A 21,887-nucleotide genomic window follows, 5' to 3' on the forward strand; every position below is an offset into this window, starting at 1 on the left:
CAGCAGAAAGCCATCTTTGAGCTGGACAAGATGATCTTTACAGGTCCCTTCCATTCTATGGTTCTACTTACTTTTAAGCTAAGACACACACCTCAATGAAAAGGAGGGGGAAGTGTGACCCATGGACTCACTGTATGTTGAGGTCCATCTTCATTGTCCCGCATGTAGAAAGGTTTGAGGTCGTAGGGGTAGTTAATCACAAATACAGGAACCTCACCACAGTGCTTCACCAGGTACTTCTCATGTTCTGTTTGGAGGTCACAGCCCCACTGTAAAGAGAACAAAAGCAACCTAGTATCTTGCTTTTGTGTACCTCACCTGCAGCAAGACACCAAGCAAAATCCCTGCATAGAGTGGCACACTTTTGACTAACACAAAAACATGAACATTAACTTCTGAGTTCACACAACCTACTGGGAAAATATGCTAAGTACACAATGTTCCACAGGTTTTAGGGCAGAGCAAAGTAATGAAAATAACACGGCTTAACTTCCATGGAACAGGGCCTGATCGTCCTTGCATCAAGCCCAAATATCTGATATCAAAACAGAAAACAATACAAAACCAAAACAAACAAACCAACCACTTGGAGTTCTCACCACATAGCTTCAGGGAAATAGGAACCTATCCAAAATTGGCTTACTCAGCCAGACTGACTTCAGCATTCTCATTTAAAAAAAACTCAGCATCCTATCAAACAATTTTTTATTGGAAGCTTTGGACATTTGCAACGTCCTTTGCTTTTCCTGCTTTCTTCCATGTTATAAATGCTGTGGCTTTTGACTAGAGATCTCCAGCCCACCACAGGATGTGCAAAGTATGCAGAGAGAATGGAAAAGAAGAAGGGAAATACACTGTGCAGGCTCTCCTCATCTGAAAATATGCTGAGTTTGCTGTTTCAGATTTAGATACTACAGATTTGACTGAGGTGGTTCCTTCCAAATCTCTGTTCTTATGTGGTCAGCTGATAAATCTCCTTTGCATCAGAAAAAAACGGTAATGATTTGTGCAACAGCACTGCTAGCATGATTTGTAGCTATATTCACACACAGGATTCAAGGTTTGACACCCACTTGTTCACAGAGACCAGACAGCTACCCAACCAGCTATGAAGATGTCTTCAGGCAGAGGATTATTTTCCTTAACATAGCAGAGTGAGGTTAAGACTAATTGTTACACTGGAGATAAGCAAAACACAAATGCTCTCAACGCTGACATGTATGTTTGAAATTGGGCAAAATACAGTTTGCAGAAAGTCATAATCTAACACTGTTTGTAAGACTATCACATGATTCTCTTTCCCAGATGACAACTAGCCTTTGGAAAGACAAGGGATTCCCTTTACCTACATGTATGATGCATGGTATTTTGATGTGGTTTTGACTTATCAACCCTTGTAAAAGTTTTGGTACTTAAAAAAAGTTTTGGTGCTACCTAAATACAATTCCTTTATTTGAAGACTATTGAAATAAGCTTCTTAAGATGACCATTAATGAAACTAGAACACACTTAGCACTGCTTGCATAAAGAGGGAAAGGTCCCTGAGACCTAAAGTGCTCAGACTGGCTGTGTGCACCAACAGGCATAGGGACAAACACCCAGACAACTACCTACCTCTGGCTTAAAAGTGAAAGTTTGAGAAGCCTGCTTCAAAATTTCCACTGCTTCATTGTAGGAAATTCTGCAAGAGAAAAAAAAAAAGCCTTTGAGATAACTGTGAAAGGAATAACAATTAAATGTTCTGGCCAAGTGTTGCACTGGAAAATTAAGGAAGCATTTCCCCAAGACCATGCCAACGTGTAGTGTGATGTCAGACTTCCCAGTAATGCTGCTTGGAATAGAAACCAAAAACTTACATTTGGTATGGCAAGAACCCTATGTTTTCCTGTGCTTCAGCTACATGCAAAGTGAAAATGCTGAGCTCTCGAAGCACTTCTGCATTGTTGCAACACTGCATTTCAGTCAGAAGGGAGTTTTGCACAGAACCAACCTTATACAAATTGGAGGATTTTTTTAATGCCGTCACTGGCATAGATCCAACACAGCTCCACTGTTCCAGTATTAAGGAAGAATAACAGCCCAGTGTGCAAAGGACTTGCACCTTGAGTGTTTTCATTTCATTTTGCAAATATCACAATATTCATTTGCAGCAATGTTTCCCTACTCCTATGACAGTTCTGAAACCAGAATTCCCACTAATTTTCACCAGAACTGATAAACAGAATCATGCCAACAGAAAAAAATAGGGCAGTTAAAGATACTGCAAGTTTGGTAACTGGAAATCAAGTCTCAATGGCAGATAGTTTTGCTGACAGGTTTTCCACATGCCAAGCAAATGCTGCAGGCAGAAAGGGTAACTTGCTCACAATAATTTCCTCTCTCTTTATTGTTATCCAAACCCAATTATAAACCAAATTAGGTAAAGAACATGAGCTCTTTACATCCAGCTACAAGGATTCACTGACACATGGAAGATTCTGGAGAAAATACATCAGGAATGCACTGCTCTACGTGTTTGGGCAAAGTAAGGCACAGGTTTAACCCACACTTCTGGGATGTGTAAGCTCAGAATGCCTTAGATCTGCCAGTAACGGAAGAGAGGCAGAAATGGAGGGAGAGATGGGCTGACTCAATTTATTTTTCCATGGGAGAAGCTGAGAGTAACTCTGTCCTCCTGGAAATATAAGTTAGGTACAAAGAGAGAAGGATCAAAACGGGGAGAAAGATTCACTTCACAGAAGCCCTCTGTGGTGCCTGTGCAAATAAGATGCACAAGGAGCATCTTTCATGATCTTGATGCAAAAAGAAGCTGAGCTGCTTAACAGGAAAACCAGCACTGGGCTGAGTAACTCTGAAATATTCTGTTGGATGAAGAGAGAGCACCACTATCTGTAGAGACTGGCAAGAGAAGAGGAGAGGAGATATTCTGGTCAGCAAGGAAAGAAACAAAAATCTTTCAGTTCTTTAGGACACAGAAACTGAAAAAATATGAGTTGCACAAGTAATTGGAAATATTTTAAAACCCAATTTGTTTTTCTGTCAAAAAATATTTTTATAAAAAGGGACCTGTTATTCAGAGAGGTGCTGGATTCCTTATCTCTGGAGACACTCGAGGTCCGACTGGATGGGGCTCTGAGCATTTGATCAAACTGGAGATGTCCCTGTTCACTGCAAGGGAGTTGGGTTGGATGGCCTTTAAAAGTCCATTCCAACTCAAATGATTTTATGATTGTATGAAAATGTGAGGGAAAACAGAGCAAGCACCAAAGCTGAAACAGAGGAGAGCGAAACCAACTCATCAGGTGCATGCTGGAAAAAGGATGCCTTGGTAGAAAGACGATCCTGTCTAGGTAAGCAAAAGTGAAAGGACAGTAGATTCGATGCCAGTCTCATGCAGGAGTGAAAGGGCAGCTAGGGAACAGAACAAAGGAAATTTAAGTTCATGCTCTTTAGGTGACATCATATTAATTCAGAAGTATTGAGTTGGGGGGAAAAAAAATATATATATATATACAAAATAGGAATGCTTTTCCCAAAAGGCCTCCCTCCTCCAATTCATTTTGAAATTAAAATACTCACATTACAAATTTGTTCTTCAGCATTTGTTCCAACCTGCCCTTGTTCAAAACAAGAAAAACAAAATGGTAAAGCTACTCCTAAGAGTTCACAGGTCCAGAATAAAGACAAAAGTTACCGCCCCTCCCCCCTCCAAGTTCCCATTTACAGATCTGTGTTGTGCTCTAAATATATGTGAAAATCCACTTCATGTCATTCTGTACTAAAAGATGATGTGACAACTAAAGCTCTACCACAAATGCCAACACCTACAGAAAGTTGTGAGTCCTCCCTGTGTTGGTCTGAAAAATAACTTAAGGTCAGGCTTAAGGTTCCTAAGGTTTTAAACTGAGACAGGGGAGGTTTAGGTTAGATTTTAGGAGGAAGTTTTTCACACAGAGGGTGGTGAAGCACTGGAACAGGTTGCCCAAGGAGGCTGTGGATGCCCCATCCCTGCAGGCATTCAAGGCCAGGCTGGATGTGGCTCTGGGCAGCCTGGGCTGCTGGTTGGTGACCCTGCACATAGCAGGGGCTGGAACTGGATGAGCATTGCGGTCCTTTTCAACCTAGGCCATTCTATGATTCTATGATTAACAGGAGAACACAATAAGATCAAGCCTCTCTATTGTCAAGAGCCCCCCCAAATGCATAAAAGTGTTGCAGCTGTTTCCTGTCACATTTATTACCTTCTGTGCAGGAGCTACATATTTATGAAAAAGCTCAACATCACGAGGGCATTTGGAGAACACAGTGCTTGTTGCTGTCTTGAAAAGATGTTCCATAACCTAAAAGAGAAAACAGAAGTGCATGGAAAATTAACACTGCTTAGACGTCCAGGACTATAAATAAAACACAGTACACATCAACCAAAGGGTACAAAAGGAGCTTTTGCATGGTCAGACTGCATAAGAGAGTACCAGCTTGCTAATGCTCCTAATTAGCAGGCTTGCTCACTGGCTGAAGTGGATTAGAACTTGCTTTTCTGCTACAGGTTTTGAGTCTCAGTGTCTGCTGATGGCCTTAGTATCTTCAGTCAACTATTTCCAGTGGAAAAAAAAACAAGAACCAAACACTAAAATATACAACGAGCAGCCCAGGTCAGCCACAAATGAACACAATACAACCATTTGTGGTGACTGGTCTCAGATAAATCACTAGTGAGATGCCTTTCCTGTAATGAGCAATTCTGTCCTTCTGCTTTATTGTCACAACAGATAGAAGTAAAGGAGAAGACAATAAATGCACACTGTGTGGAATCAGACTATTCAACAAATTCCAGTTAGAGAGACCCGGCACAGTAACTCAAAGAGAACATCTGTAGAGATGAGCAGTGAGCTAAAGCTGAGTACACATCAATTCAGAGATGCCTGAGAGACAAAAAAACGACCTGCTTTGATTCCCCTAAACTACTGTGGATAATCTAAACAACACTGATATACTTACCCATTAAAAAGGGCTTCACCTATGAAGAAATTAAATGAAACAAATGCCATTTTGATTCTTCACAAAAAAAAAAGCTCCCACACTGGATTTCAGTGCTTTTTGATCAACCTGCTGTAAGAGTCATTTTCATGCTTGGTTAAGCAAAGCAGTCTATCCAGAACACTCGCTGTCATGCTGGCCAGTGAGAGTTCCCATAACTACTTGTAGCCCCATGCCTGCACAAAGCAGGGATACCTGTGGATAACTGACACTCCCAACTTTTCTTTAGAATCACTTTCCTTATTCTCACCTTTGTAAGCAACAAGCAATGCAGCTGGGCTGCATTTCATCACCCTGGCCTGAGATGGAGGTGGGTTTTTTTTGCAACAAAAAGCACTTTTGGAAGTCCTGGCACGTCTCTGTGTTTTCTGTAAGCGTAACAACTTGTTTCATTAACTGCAGAGCTGACAAAAGCAAAGAATCCACCCATGATACCTAGATGAACAGGGGGCTCTCCACACTGCTAAGCCCAGGGTAGGCAAAGTGTGAAAAGATGAACCTTACTGTCAGCAGGTCTGAGGAAGAAGCAAGTCACTGCCCCATAAGGAACCTTATACTGGGCAAGAGGAACAAAACAAAGGGAGAAGCAGCTCGGCTACTGACATAGCTAAGATTAGCTTTTAGGCATCTTGCTCAGACTTTCATGTTTGATCACTTGTTCTAAACTGCTTGAAACACTGACTGATGAACAGTCACTGCATCCCACCTGCCAGGAGAAGCTTGTTTAACAGACCATCTTCGCTCCTTCAGAACCTTCATACTCTGCATCAATCAGAGCCTAATGCTAAAAAAGGAAGGTCCAAATAAAGGCACAGCATTATCATATGCAGATAAACAATTTTACCCCTACTAGTACTCAAATGCAGAGGAAATGAAAAGCCAGCATTCCTGCTGGCAAATAACCAAACAGGCAGCTTTGAACTTTTTTCAAAGTAGCTAGAAAAAGGCTTATGCAAATGAAATTAGAGAACTTCTTGGCAATTCATCTGGTTTCACCGAGGCAGAGACAAAGGGATTTTACATTAAGCTTCCTCTTTCTAGAAAATGAAAGTATCATCTGTTTTTAGAAAAGCATGTTGTTTCATTAGCACTTTTTTTTCCTCGCTGTGCGATAAAGTAACAATTAGGTTCCCACAGCATTCAACATAAGTGGCTTCCTCTTGTGGAAAAAAGATGTGGGTGGTATGGGAAAAACAATCTGAGAAATATTTCCAGGTTTGAGCGTGAGGTTTTATCCTGGCAAAGAAGGCAGACACGTGGGTCATGCATTGGCTTTCTCACCACTCTTATTTATGCCAAATGTGTACCAGGCACAAACAGGGAACGGGAAAAATAAAGGCAAAGAAAAGCTCCAATGCAGAAGTTATGGCTTTAAGCAGATAATAAAGAAGGACTAGAAAGCAGGATGCATGAAAAGTGAGTGGAGAACCGTAGCCACTGGCTTGCTAGTTGAGGGAGCACGTGAGCTGGAGGGATAGATGAAGTGGTTGTGTGTGAATATATCCTGAATTAAGCATGTTTGATAGGAGGCTTATACATGAAAAACAGCAGAGGACTCACAGATGGCCATCTGTCTTAGAGGTGGGACTCTTGGTTTCAAAAGCCTGTTTGTTTGCTTGCTTCATAAGGAAAACACAGGAAATGTGCTGGTAGAAGTGTAGGTGAGGTAAAAATTTCCCTTCTCTCACCTCTCCCCACTTTTCCTCTTAATCCTCACCTTTCAAAGAAGTTCAGCAGCATCAGTCCTGACCTGTCCCAGTGCTGTTGTGGAACTTAACAACTATCTCTCTGATTTTTATTAGGTCATGCAACCATACTACCAGAAAATCACAGTAACAGTAGGATTTTTGCTTCCACATTTTCCCAGGCCGTGAGTATTGATGCAAATGCAGATCACAGTAAATGTACATACATTTATCAACCTGATTGTTATTTGTTGCCCTCATGCTTGCTCTCACACACACCACATGCATGTACATATACACACACACAGAGGGCAGACTCACAGCTGACCTTGTTGTGAAGACTCCTCTCTCATCTATATTCTGAACAGCTCAAGAGCTAGATTTCTATAGGCTGAAGATCACTCTTCACTGTCACCTGGTGAAAAAAAAAGCTCCACCTGTGCTCAGTGTATGCTTGTTGCAAAGGCAAAATATACCTGCACAGTGTTGCTGCCCTCACCAGCCTTGAAAAATCATCACTTTGGAAAGCAAGCTGAACTTCAATAGCAAAGAAAGCATTTATGAGGACTGTAGCACCTTGCAAGGGATATCCTTTTCACATCTGCTATGACATACTGATCATTTTTTAACCCATTAGTTCTCCAAACAAGTTTGTAGAAGGGAAGCATTAGAAACGTGAGATGGCTCACTTCAGTTAGGAACTGAAGATCTTGCATGCAGCTCCAAGTGAGCATTCTTGCCCACTGTTCATAATTACATGGTCATGTACTGGCTTTCTTAGACTAGACCCACTCTGCAGAGATGCTGTTGTTATGGAAGGAAGGAGACTTGTCTGTTGGACCACTGCTTCTCTGACCATAGAACTTAAACAGTAACTGCTGATGGAACTCAGGAAACACAGGAAGGTTCAGCTATGACAGTTGGATGCCACTTTAGAAAGGGAAACTATCACCCTGAAGATACAGCCTCCAACTGGTGCCCAAAATCAGTGCTACTACTGATTTCATTTTGTGCCTGAATTCCTTTCTATAAAAGGGAGATAATAATACTTCATGTCACTGGGCTGTAGCAATGAATGTTTTGATGAAGTACATAACCAGAGGAAGACGATATTTCTGCACCCAGAACAGAGCACAAATACCGTGTTAAATTATATCTTCCACCTTCGGCAGTGAGAGACAGTGGTTCTAAGATCCAATTTTACAAGATCCAATTTTATTAAGACTATCATTATGCACAGACTTTCCAAAGGGTCCTCAAAAAATTTTCCTCCTGGCATTTCCTATCTTTATAGTCTAAATAATGTTATTTTAGCATGGTTTTGTATGCACGTTTGATATAATTCAATGATGATGGCATCACATGAGCTCTTTGAGGCTCCACGAGTAAAGTGGGACCCTTCAAAATCCACTTCACTGTCAAGACAGCAGAAAGGAAAAACAGAAACCTACAGACACGATGGACGCAGCACTGAATAGAATGGGAAAAGATGGCAGCAGGCATCCCAGAGCACAGACAAGAAGAGATCTTGGATTTCTCATTTGGGAACTGGAAGAGAGGTGACTGGTGAGACCAGACACTTGAATACAAGCTGGACCTCTTCCACCTTCTAACTTGACCCTCTAACTCTCATTCTCTCTCACTCGCTTTGGAGGAGGAGTGCCTTGGGGCAGTTTGACTCAACCTCTTGATTAGACTCTTTTGGGAAGAGGCCACAAAGGCCTCTCCATAGAAACTCTTGCATACACCCAGTACACTAAATTGTAATAGTATCACCCAAACACTCAGCACATAGTGTGGCACCAAACACTGAGCGTAGTGGGACTTTCCATAGAAAGTATTGTGAAACCAGTATTACAAGAGTTTAAGTTTATTTGGAGCACTAAAACACATCTTGGCACAAAGCAGAAATTTAGACTGTGTGATCAAGGCACTTAAGACTTCATAAGAACTGGGTTACTAATTTAGGAATAACTGAGCATTGCTCTGTGCAATTATAGTGGGGAAAAAAGGCCCTTTGCTCCTAAGTACATGCACCTTTGTTATTAAACATTGTTCTTCCTTTTATTTTGTAAAGAGAGCTGCTTTTCTTTGGGAGCAAAAATCTGAAGCCTCATCAGAGAATGGTAAACAGGCATTTCTTTGTAGCGAGGTTTTTCTGTACCTTTTAATGGTATATAAGCAAATACTTCAAGACGTCCCTGAAGAAGCTGAGCATTCCCAGCACCCTAACTTGCTAAAGTTAGAAGTATTCATTCCAAATCTTGAATGCCAATTTCAAAAATAATTTTTAAACAATCCAGCTATTTATCTAAGGATAAAGTTGACGCTAACTCTTGTCAATAGCCCCCAAGGCTTTCAACTGAGTGTTCTGCACCAAACAAAGAACTTGCAGATGATGACAAACAGCCAAACTGCCCAGTGGGCAAATATGTGAGAGAACACTGAATTTAGGTCAATTAAATGGGGAAAAAGAAACTTAACTTAGACGTTACAGCAGCTGTCTTTTCTTTTTTGTTTGTTTTAGTGTGGGTGTTTTTCTCTTAAAGAGATTGCCCAATGATCTAAAAATAAACAAAACAGGAACTCCACTTCTGCAAGTGAGAACTTCACTAAAGTAAGCACATGTTGCAATGTGGACTTGCTATGGGGAATGCAAAACCATTACTGTTAGGAGAATTTCTGGTATAAGAAAGGATGATCTCGTAGACTTTGAGGCAAAAGAAAAAGGAGAGAACAAGCTGAGACTTTGTAAGATGTTTAGCAGCAATAAAAAATAAGCCAAGGGAGGAATTCTTTCCTACAAAGTGAAGGTCCTACGCATTCCAAGACAGTTCTCAAATCTAATTATCTGAAGCCTACTGGCCATATATAGTTTTGAAGCCAAGAAATTAGAGTTCTCACTGTAACAGTACATGTTCATGCTGTGTTCAAAGGCTTAAAGACCACTCTGCAGAAGAACTTGCTTATTGTATGACAAAACCAGTGAAGGGCTCAATCAGCACCTAATTACCTTAAGAAATGGAAAGGCTGAGGGAACAGCCTTTGAGGTTGGAAAAGAGAAGGCTCCAGGGAGTCTTCATTGTGGCCTTCCAATATTTGAAGGGAGCATATAAACAGGAATGGATATGACTGTTCACAAGGGTGGATAGTGATAGGACAAGGAGAGGTTTAGATTAGATATTAGGAGGAAGTTTTTCACACAGAGGGTGGTGAAGCACTGGAACAGGTTGCCCAAGGAAGTTGTGGATGCCCCATCCCTGGAAGCATTCAATGCCAGGCTGGATGTGGCTCTGGGCAGCCTGGGCTGCTGGTTGGTGACCCTGGACAGAGCAGGGGAGTTGGAACTGGATGATCATTGTGATCCTTTAGAATCCATTCTATGATTCTAAGTAAGGTGGAAACAGACATGTATGTTATGTTCTAAGAGTATACTAAGGGTTTTTGGAGGAAACAAACAAGAGAAAAGAAAGATTTGGTTATTGTTAATGGAGCACAAAGATTCCCAGTGGGTCATTCTGCACAGCCCAGTGCCAACCAGACATACAAGATAAAGCAGCAGCGCAGTTCTGTACAGGACAAAACCACAGAATGGCTTGGGTTGTAAGGGTCCTTAATGAACACCCAGTTCCAATCTCTTCCTGTCAGCAGAGCTGGCACACTCTAAAACAGGTTGGTCTTGAGCACCTCCAGGGCTGGGGCACCCACAGCAATCAGGGCAGCCTGAGCCAGCGCATTACCACACTCTGTGTAAAGAAGTTCCTCCTTACATCTAACCTAAATCTCTCCTCTTTTAGTTTAAAACCATTCCCCCTTGTCACTATCAGACCATTTAAAAAGTCGGTCTCCCTGCTGTTAATGAGCACCCTTTAACTACTGAAAGGCTACAACAAGGTCTCCCAGGAGCCTTCTCTTCTCCAGACTGGAATTCAGTTTTGCTGTTAGGCCAGACCAACTCTGAAGACTGCACATGATTCAGGATGAAAAAAAACATGACTTGGATGTTACTTCATGCATGCATAACCAGGGCCTCAAGCTTTTATTATATTAATAAGGATATTTCCTCAACAGCCTTCCAAGGAGCTCATCTGCTACAGGAGAGCATTTGTGGATATTTGCTCACAAGTCCTACTGAGTACAAAATGGCTCATATGCTGAAAGTAGTGAGATGCATAAGCATCCATCATGTGATTAAGATCTAACCTGGAATATATAAAGCTAGCTACTGTAGGGATTTCAGTCTGTACTAAAGTCTCAGTGAGTAGTGTAAGTCAGCAGTTGTTTCTACTTTTGATTTCAATGCAGTTTTCAAGGAACTCTTTTCAAAGAGCTTTACAAGGGGCCCACTGCGTAAATACTGCTCAGATTCACTGGAGAGATGCAGAAGGCTTTGAAGAGGAGAGTGCCACTTTCATTAGCACCAGTCACATGCATTTATCCATCTTCTGGCTGTATGCAGCCTCCCATTCAGAGGAAATTTCTGCTTTTCCCTCTGTTCTTTCTTATACCTTCCCTTCCCAATCCCTTTGGTGGCCCCAACTCTGCTGATCAAACCCTGAACCTTGGGATGTGCCTGTGCAACCCCTCCTTGGCTCACGCACGGAGAGAGAAGCTGCGACCTCAAGGTGAGGGCAGGAAGCACAGCTGAGGGAGGAGGAGGAAGTTTGGACACTGTTTCTGCATAAACACTTGGAGGTGCCTACCTGCATGATGTCTTGGAGGCTTTCAGTGAAGGACAGCTCAGCCTCCACCATGTAGAACTCTGCCAGGTGCCGGCGACTCTGTGAGTTCTCAGCTCGAAATGTGGGGCCAAAGGTGAACACACGAGTAAAGGCCCTGAAAAGCAAGAACCAGCTACGTCAGGCCCAACAAAACAAGCAAAAAAACCCTATCCACAAGCTCACTTTTCTTGCATCTAGAAAGATCTAGAAATATTCATGCTTCCATTTTACCTTTGACCAGCTTAATGATGCTACTATGTACGTTGCAGCTACATTCCTTCAGTGTGGTGGGAAGAGGGGTTATCCGCAGCCCTATGACTAAGCAAGGTTGCATAAACCCTGTGCAGTTTTCACTGAACAACATTTACACCCACGGTCCATTCTGCAGTACCAGGTGAAGGGAGAAGCACGAAGACACCAGCCACGCTCCCCTCATCCATACCTCTTCACACTGCAAGGTCTGACATCTCTAGGTGCTATGACATCCCAAAGCACAGCAGAGAAGAGAGAGTCCTGCTGCTGATGCTACAGGACTGGTGTTAGCAGGATGAATGTATGCTGTACAGCTCGCAGTCTTCTCTAGTGACAGGATCAAAGTTTATCCCTGAAAGGCCTTTTAGGAGAATGGATGGAGCTCCTTCCAACCAGCTGAGAATGGTTCAGCTAAATGCAGTTCCTACAGAACACATCTGGGATAGCATCTTACACTGACGCAATCAGTGCATTTCCTATTATGAAGTTTTTCCTCCAGCAACCTTCTGGGAAGCCTAAGTGTCTCCCCTCCAGCCACGCTGAGTTGCAGGACAAAGGATACAAGGCCTTTTTGATGATCCCTTCCTAAAAATTCTTCGCAACACAGAGCAGTGCTCCTTTCAAATCTTACTTTAACTGTGCGGAAATTGCATTCCAAGCAACGTTTTTATACTGCAGGCTACAAGAAGGTGGGCTCCTGGACATCTTCTGCTCCCCAATCAGATCCCATGGCAGCTGTCTTTTCTGCCACACTCCAGGGGAGGCAAACCACGAATGGGGTAGAGACAGAACTGTTTCAGAAAAAAACATGGACTGGGCAGCAGGTCCCTTCAGTACACAACTAATTTGTCATTATTTTTAAGAGTTGACAATGTTTAGGGGAAAAAGGACACAATCAGTGGAGATCAGGCACAGTTTAACACCCATGAAAGGATGTGTGTTATTTGCAGGGTTTGGCATTTGACTTGTATCTTCTGCAAGCTTTCTGCTCAATGAGGATGCTTACTAGGGATTTTGCACAAGTTAATTTTGTTAAATTGAAATTTAAACAAAAAAATGCTACTAAAAAGCTATGTTTTTCCTATACCCTTGAAGGAGGCATCTGTGTGGCAAACAAAGACACATGCATGTTTTGGTTCACTCATCTGTTCTCTCATATCACATGACAGATAAAGGCTATGATCAAAAACAGCAGCACTTTCTTCTTCCTTGAGCTGTTACTTGTATACACATTAGAAAACAGTTCCTGGCCAAGATTTCAAGTACACAGCCTGCCTGTAGGCTTATTCTCCCTACTGGCTGTGCTTTCTCCATTCAAACAAATACAGTTTGTCTGCTTTCAGAAACCACAGCTCCCGCTCCTGAGCTCTGACTCCATACATGACCACAACATCTCTGATGCTAACACCAGATTTTGCAGCAAATCCTTTTATCCAGGATCCCTTTCAGCATGCTTCTTTCCTCTGTGCTTGATAGGACATTATTGTGAACTTCTGCCCTGCCTTGATCGTCCTCCTTCAAACTGTCCTATGCTACAGTGCCTATAAAAACCCCAGTGATGTTTGGATAAGTGATATTCCAACACCATTGCTCACCACACTGGTCAGTATTACCTCATCGGTTCCTTGTGCTCTCCCATCTGGAGCCATCTGTTGTCTCAGGTTCTAGAGAAATGCATGTTCTTCCTCACACCACTTTTTTTTTTCCTCTCCATGTTCCTACAGCACCTGGCACAACAAGGTCTTGGATCCAAAGCTTAAAAGTCTCAACTGCTATAGCAATACAAACAACAAACATAAAACAATGACTCACTCGGCCAAAATGGTTTAATGCTTAAGGCTGAACTGGTCAAAAACTTGCTATGGAGCTTCACAGGACACAGAGGCTGGCCTGCAGTGGGAAGCAGGAGCTAGACACACATTTCTCAAGGCACAAATCACTGACATATAATTTGGTGCAGGACACTGTAGCAGATTACAGACTCCAGCAATACAGACTATTGTGAGTACTCTGAACTGTCCTTATTTCTTACTCGACAGCAGCTCAAACATGATGTCTAGTTATTTATCTTCCAAGGGGCTCACTGACTGCAGGCCATCTGAAAAAATAAAAAATAAGAACAACTATTGCTCCAGGATGTCAAGTGTGGTCAAACACTTCACAGCCACAGATGGATTTTGCACTGCTAGAGTAAAGCCTCTCTGTGCCAAACATTTTGGGGAGGACAAGTGCAGAACAGCTCTCTCAGAACACTGATTCCAGCTTCTTCTCAGCTCTAGCCACCCTGCTGGGACCAATCTTCTCTAACAAGTACACAGAGTAGCACCTACATGGATAAAAAACATCAGCCCTGAAGCTTCATGGACTATTCAAGGTGCTCAACAACAGCAACAATAAGGATGTAAGACTTTACACAAATGCAGGCTGTACAAATCTGACCTCAAATTGTTCTTCAGCTGCTATTAAGGAACATGTCTGCAGTATCATAACGAGCATGTATAAATACATTAGAAAGCAGACACTGGAGCTGGTTCTGCTTCAATGTTATGGTACCAAGGGCATTTTGTTCTGTATGCATTTGACACCTAGCATAATGGAGCCTCAGTCCAGGGCTGTATCTCCTATGCCAATATCATTTACATTCCCAAACCTCTGCAAGATTTTCTCCAGCATTTAAAAATGGCTTGAAAATATTGGCTCAGACTCCAAAATGTGCCTAGGTAAAAAAAAAAAAAAAAAAAAAAAGCAACAACAAAATGAACAACAATCTGTTGAGCCCTTTGCTTTATCCACTTTGCTTTATCCACAGGCAGAGCAGTATAATGTCTGGAATGCTAGCTGTCCTTTCATCTGCTACAACAGTATAGAAGAGAGGTTTTGAAATGATTCCCTTTGCAGCCAACTTGACCCAGAGCTCCAGATCAGAGCTCTCTGGTCAGCAAGTCCGAGTGCATTTATTCAGTTCCCAGATGCTGCTGGGGTTAAAAACAGGAAGGTAGCACAGAGCTGCTTAATTAATCGCTCCCCTTCTGGGACAGTATATTCCCTATCCAGTTTCCTGGGCATGCCTGAGAATTTAAGCAGGAGGCCAAGAGAATACCCACTATATTCCCCAACAAAATACAGGGCCCCATCCTGCAGAAAGCTGAGCTTGCAATCCAGCCAAGAGCTCAGGTGTCTTCAAGGTGCAGGCTCACAGGAGTCCCTCTGAAAGCAGAAATTCCTGCTTGGGTGCACTGCTGGAGTACTGCCCTCCTCTGCACTGAAGGACACCTAGGGGAGGCTGTGTTTGTGATCTCCACCTGTAAAATATCCAGGAAGGGAGAAACTTCTTCCTCCTGCAAGCTTACACATTACTAAAACAATCTACAGTCTTCTCTCCCATGCAAAGAACTTTACAGCATGCAGAACGAAAACTCATTTCATTCAAACTGGTTGATAATTCATTAGTAAAGCACTGATAGAAATCAACGGAGAAGTACAAAGTATCTGTGCCCAAAGCTGCTTGAAATTGTCCTTTTAATTAAACTCACACAATGTTTGTGGGCCTGAGCATCTCTGCCTTCCTGGCAATTTTTACACTGCAATTCAAATATAATTAATTGTGCTGATGGTTCCCAAGCCAGAAGTGGATTGAGCTGCTTTTTCTGAGCCAGGACTTCATGCTGTTACTGCAGTAATAAAGACTTATTTGTGCAGTCGAACCAAGGGGATCTAACTCTGAGCAAGGCAATTAATCAAAAAGATGCAATTCCTGTGCAGTCAGCTTACAGCCTATGCCAAGGTCACACCACACACTGGTGACACAGCTGGAGACAGAAGCTGGTTGTTGTGACTCAGGGCTAAGCACTAAACCACACCAGCATGCAGCTATTTATTTCTTCAGAGCTCTCATTCTCATCCCAAAATACTACAGGTGCCTGCTTAACCCAAAATACAGCAATGACATACCAGGTCTATGGGCAGGAATTCAGCTGGAAGGTGATTTGTGCCAATTCTTATCTGTGGCCACAGTGAATGACCCTTCAAAACAATGTATTCCACCTCATATTCTTCCACAGGACCCACCCCTTGATATACATTAAAATCCTGATTGCAAGAAAATCTAGAAGCAATAGGTTGTACTTGAAGGGTAAAACAACACGTAACATCAGCAGAGGAGAGAGAAGAGCAAGGTGACCGTAAAGATGAGGAGTACAGCTTTGTCAACTACACTGTCCTTTCCTTTGGAAAGGGAAGAAATCACTAAAGCAAGCTGTCTGATGAGCAGACAGATTTGCTCTGCTGCCAGGAGCCATCACTTGGCTGCAACACTTGACCCAAACACAACTGGGATATTCAGGCATGTTGAAATATGTATGTTGAAAAGATGTTGTGGCCCGATACAAGAAGCTGTATGCACAAATATGACCATTCAAACCTATCAATCCAATATCTCCAGCTTCTTGTTTTCAGAGGGGCTGGAAACACTGAGCTCCTAAAGATGCTGGGAAGGTAGGTACAGGTGCTCAGCAGTTTGAAGAACCTGTGGTTCTGGGACAGTGTTTTACATCTTTGATCTGAGTGGACTTTGTTAAAGAGAAACCTAAGAGTTGGACAGAAGTATCTGTTTTTTAACCTCAATGTAAAACTAATATTCCCACGACTGTTGTTTGGTGGTTTGGATTTTATGCAATCAAAATGTTCATGCTTTTGCTGAAAAGTCAGCGAGAAGAAACATGCATTTTATCCAGAAAAAGAAGCAGAAAAAGGAGTTTTAAAGGATTCCTCATAGAACGTGCCACTTCCACCTGCCCGTGAGGAAAAGCCGCATCTTGACAGGGGCTTTTACAGCAGCCTGTGAGGCTCAGGCCTGGGCAGCAGAGCTGAGATGCTGAGTGCTCTGGTTCCAATTCATGCTGTGACAAGATGGGACTGTATTTCCTTCTGTAGGCAGTCAAAAATAAACACACATATTAAAAAAAATTATATTGTCTAAGTTCCCAGACGGGGATTGGGAAGTGCCAGACTTCCACCCCAGCCAGCAGCAACGCAGCAGTTTCCCTTGCTGTGACTTCCAAAGGGCAGAGTCCTATCAGCAGCTTCTCCCCAACCACATCATATTCTCTGGCTTCAGCAGCAAGGCTCCTCTCCAGGCCACCCATCTCTGCTTGACAAAGATCCAGGCACAAATGAATGAATAGCAATGTGATCCATACTCTCCAACTATCTGGTAAAGCACCCCATACTTTCCTTATGAAGCCTCACTGCACACCTAGGCTTCCTATTGTTAATTTACAGGTGGCAGGAGAACAGGGGAGACACAAAGAGTTATTTGGAGCCATACAACCTCTTCTGCTCGAGGCTCAAAGATCTCATCAGCATGTGCCCTCTGCCCTTTTATGAGTTTCTGCAGTACTTTATTCTCTTTGGATTCTTGTTTTGTTTGAGTTCTGTTATTATGATTTCTAATTTGAGTCAATAAAGCAACCAATTAGCAATGATAACTCGAGATGGGCTGATGAGAGCCACCAAAGCACTTCAGCATTTATTCAAATAATTTTCCATGCCCCAGATAAAAGAGACTTTCCACAAAGAAGTGATACAAAATGTATCATGCATTTAAATAAAGCAAGGTCCAAAGGTCTCGTGCAAAATTTATTCATTCCAGTGACTCCAACTCTAAGCAACAAAAATACATTACCACCATGGGAGAAAAAAAAAAAGAAAAAAAAAAGAAAGCAACTGTGATAAATCCTTTTTCTTCCAGAGTGGAAAAATCACATGTTCTCCATAAACTGCATTTTAATAACTTTAAAGAGGATTTTTTTTTTTTGGTCAGCTTTTTTTCAAATGGACACTGGCTCTCCCAGCTCCACAAATATGAATGGCAGCCCAAAACCACATTGGTGGGTGCACCACTGCATAAAGAGTAGCATAGTTGGAGCCCCACTTGAAAGTTTGGGTGAGGCTGTTTAAAATTTGCAAGGCCTCGAGATCTACAGTGATAAGTAAATAATTATTTTAAGTATAGTTTTAAAAGATTATGTTAAATGCAACACACTCTAGTTGATTATAAAATATCAATCTCTATATATTCTACCTCAGTGCAATAACTGCAAAAGGAGCAAAAGGAGACGGAGCTGCCTGCCTTAATGCCTAATACTGCAGCCATTTCCTGGGGCATAAAGCCACCCTGGGAAGCAGGAGCTGCTGGAACACAAGGCATATTCAGGCTAGATATTAAGAAAAATCTCTTCTCCAAAAGAGCAGTAATGCACTGGGACAGGCTGTCCAAGGAAGTGATGGAGTCCCATCCCTGGAGGTGCTCAAGGACCGTGGATATGTGCCATGAGGGATGTGATTTAGTGGGCATGGAGATGATGGGTTGATGGCTGGACTAGATTATCACAGAATCATAGAATCACCAAGGTGGGAAAAGACCTCAAGATCATCCACTCCAACTGTACGCCAATCACCGGTATTTCCTCACTAAACTATGCCCCTCAGTGCAACATCTATATGTTTCTTGAACACCTCTAGGGATGGTAACTCCACCACCTTCACGGGCAGCCCATTCCAGAAGCTGACCACTCCTTCAGAGAAGAAATTTTTCCTAACATCCAACCTGAATCTCCCCTGACACAACTTGAGGCCATTCCCTCTCGTCCCATTGCTAAATAAGGTCAACAAGAGCAATAAGGCCACCTCTTCCCCAGACCAAACAACCCCCTTCTTCCACTCTGCCCCACACCTGTACAGTGCCTAGGGTTGTTGTGGCCTAAGTGCAGGATCACTTGGTCATGTCAAAGTTCACCCTATTGGTCTCAGTCTAGCAATCCAGTCCGTCCACGTCTCTCTGTAGGGCCTTCCTACCCCCAGGCAGATTGACATGTCCTGCCAACTTGGTGTCATTTGCAAACCTACTGAGGGTGCACTCAATGCCCTCATCCAGGTCAGCAATCAAGATACTGAACAGAACAGATCACAATACTAACCCCTGGGGAACACCACTGGTTCATCACTGGTTGCCAACTGGACTTAACTCCATTCACCACCACTCTCTCTGGCCTGCCAGCCAGCTCTTTTATCTGTCCAAGTCATGGGCAGCCAGCTTCTCCAGGAGAATACTGTGGGAGACTTAGAATTAACTTAGAATCATCAAGGTTGGAAAAGACCACTCCCCTTCAAAGCAATCAAGTTTGCCACATCAGCAACTGTGCATCAGGTAAGCTGCAGCACAGAGCACCCGCAGCCTCTTGCTTGCCTCTCTCACAAAGAACAAGTTTATGGAAACCACCATGAATGTGGCTACAATGGGACATGGAGATGGCTGTAATGGCCTTGTCACAACTCACAAAGCCACAAATCCTTCCCTTCATCAGACATGAAGGTTTGGCTTGGCACACTTGAAGCTATATGAGGCCCTAGACAAGTCTGGACGTTTAGATCTGCTGACCTGGATCCTGAAGCATCTACTAGTGCTTTGAACAGGGATGACAAGAAAGGGTAAAGGATTTAGGAGAGAGACAGAATAGCTTACCTTTGCTTAGCTAGGAGGACCTGGAGTTTTGGATGATGATACTTTTCACCAGATCAACATAAAACCTGTTCTGACTCCACCTGCACATGTTTTACAGCCACATGAGAAAGTAAAGAGCACAGTTCAAGACATTGCTGGGACTACACTCAGCCCTACATGTATGGATGGCTACGGTCAGCACATTCCCTTTGCTTCCTCTCCCAAAAATGTGAAGATGTAGAAAAGACCAAGTGGGTATCTATGTAAAGCCCCAGCCAGCCAAGCAGCCCCAGGCACTCTACAGAGCTTTTGAACTGGGCTTCCCAGTGATACAAAGTCGTTAACTGCTGCAGTCATGTACCAGGCTGAAGCATGCAGTAATTGATTAAAACCAGACATGTCACAGATGCTTTTTATAGCTCAAGTTAAGTGGCAGCTTAATTAATGGAAGTTAGCGTGCTAATTATAAGAGTCTGTGTTGTGAGTCAGACTCAACTGTTGCACAAGAAATGTCAGAGATTTTTTTAGGGATCCAATATAAATAATTACACTTCTATTTGTTAATTTTTAGCAACAGGAATGCTATACAACTGGACATCGTTCTTGCAGCTGCATCTGAAAGTATTTGAAATAGTACAATGTAGAGCAAATATTTGCTTGAGGTCAATGCAATTTTTTCCATAATTATCAAGTCATTTCAGAGTCAAATTTTAAGGCTGCATTTGCCAGACTGCCAGAAGAAAAGCCACTTTTACTGAAGAAGGCCTCACACGCATCTTTGTGCAGCTCTGCAATATCTTCTTGAACATCAATCCAAACAGACAGCTCTCTTTCACCACTGCTTTGAAAAGCAGTGAAATGAAATCTGTGCATTCTTCTGAAACCAACAGGAAATTCACGCTTTTAGCTCTCTGCAAACTCAGGGTAGACACAGCTAACATGGTCTGAATGACAGAGATTTTTTTAGAGTCTCTCTAAAACCAGAAAAGCCAGTTGCAGGATTGCAGATAATATCTAATATTAGAAGGAAACCAGTAAAATCCACAATCTCTTAGAAACCAAGAGGATGTGCTTAAGGAGATGAGAGCAAAATCAATTATGTTTCAACTAAACCAAGTTTGATAATTAGACATTAACAGGCAGATGTCAGTGCAAAAGGTTGAGAATGTAGTTTAGGCAGAAAAATACAAGAGCTAGGGAGAGATGCTGAACTAGAGATGGTTCATTCAGATGGTTCTGTGCATGAGATCAGCAAAGACAGAAATGGGAAACAAGTCAAGAATAAACTTAGAATGGCAGAACAATTCAAGCTGGCAGGGATTTTGAGAGGTCGCTAGCCCAACCTGCTGCTCAAAGCAGGGTCAGCAAAAAGATCAGAACAGGGTTATCTGGGCTTTCTCCAGCTCTTGTCTTAGAAAATCTCTGAGGATACAAACCGCACAAGCTCCCTCAGTAATCTTCTCTGATGCTTGATTGATATCTTCATGAATTTTTTCCCCTGTTAATATTCAGAAGTTCTCACTGCTACCTATGCCCATTTTCTCCTGCCATTCTGTCACTCACCACTGCAAAGATTCTGTGACTGTCTTCTTGACAACCTCCATGCAGGTATTAGCAAGCTCCTAGAAGGTTGCACCTAAGCCTTTTGCTCATTTGTAGGAAAACATGAGATTAATAGGAGATGAGAAGCCTACTGGGGGACTGAAGAGAGGGAAGAAATAGAGCTAGGGAGGGCGAGAAAAGAGAAAACTTCTGTGATTTAGGGAGGGGATAGGCTCCACAGTTATCTAGAAGAGCAGCTCCAGTGAAACTAATGATGCAAAAGGCAGAACAGACAGTGCCTGACATGGAATGAGAGGCCAGGACAACCAGAGCAAAACAATGATGTAAGCTATTAGCAACAAGGCTGAAAAGAGAGGAGCAGGTAGATCTTGTGGGAAGTTCAGATGGGCGAAAGGAGAAATAAATGAGTAAATAAGCCCAGTGAGCTTTTCTTCTTGGCAACAGTTGGTTTTGGCTGTCTGCAGCATGACTTTGAATCAACTCTCATAGACCCTCCAGCCTAGTTCAAATCCCCAAAAGGGCCTTTATGCTCACAGGAGGGTTGGAGGAAATACCACAAGGACCAGTGACCTCACAGCAAACCAGTGACATTTTAAACCAGATATTGGGGCGCACACAGTCCTACAAACCTCTGCCCACAGTGTTTACTGACTCATTTAGGATTTAGAAGGCTACAGAGCTGTATTACTGAATAAAGACTTTTTTTGGAGACCTCAGTCAGCCTCTAGATTTATAGCTGACAGTGATTCAGACACGCTGAGCAGTCAACCTAGATGCCGTCACTGCAAATGAAATGAGAAGTTGTGCCAACTAGGCCATTGGTGTCACGCCGAGAGACAAGACGAACTCCTCTGACCTTGCTTTCAATAACAAGCACACACAGCTTAGTAGATAGTCAATAAATACAGGAACTCCTCTTTTCTCCTTTTTCTTCAGAGAAAAAGATTCAAAACTCCTAAGTCATAACTGCTCAACTGCTCTACTTCTGTCATCAGAAATAGCACACTGTAAAATAGAGCCCAGGTCTCTGGACAACACTGACATCATGTCCTAACAGTGACACCCCACAGACTGCAAATGAACTCTCAGCAAGGACAGCAGAAGGCTTGGATCCAGACACATCTGGTA

The 21,887-nt window shown here is 42.6% G+C and overlaps 1 protein-coding gene across 2 annotated transcripts in view; it reads right to left on the bottom strand.

The window, feature by feature from the left end:
- The window catches only part of NARS2 (asparaginyl-tRNA synthetase 2, mitochondrial), a 51,297-nt gene that overhangs the window by 8,993 nt on the left and 20,417 nt on the right, over positions 1-21,887 (bottom strand). For both annotated transcript variants that reach the window (XR_006171885.1, XM_042838219.1), the window contains exons 7-11: positions 11,426-11,558; positions 4,242-4,340; positions 3,580-3,617; positions 1,615-1,681; positions 132-269 (exon numbers count right to left, since the gene is read on the bottom strand). Coding sequence is in view for 1 of the 2 variants with exons in the window: in XM_042838219.1 (XP_042694153.1) it covers positions 132-269; positions 1,615-1,681; positions 3,580-3,617; positions 4,242-4,340; positions 11,426-11,558 (475 nt within the window). In the remaining variant the exon portion in view is untranslated. The remainder of the gene's footprint in view (positions 1-131; positions 270-1,614; positions 1,682-3,579; positions 3,618-4,241; positions 4,341-11,425; positions 11,559-21,887) is intronic.

Source organism: Centrocercus urophasianus, unplaced genomic scaffold, assembly GCF_019232065.1.
Source record: "Centrocercus urophasianus isolate 14NV4802_14NV808 unplaced genomic scaffold, USGS_Curo_1.0 seq_74, whole genome shotgun sequence".
NCBI classification, from domain to species: Eukaryota; Metazoa; Chordata; class Aves; order Galliformes; family Phasianidae; genus Centrocercus; species Centrocercus urophasianus.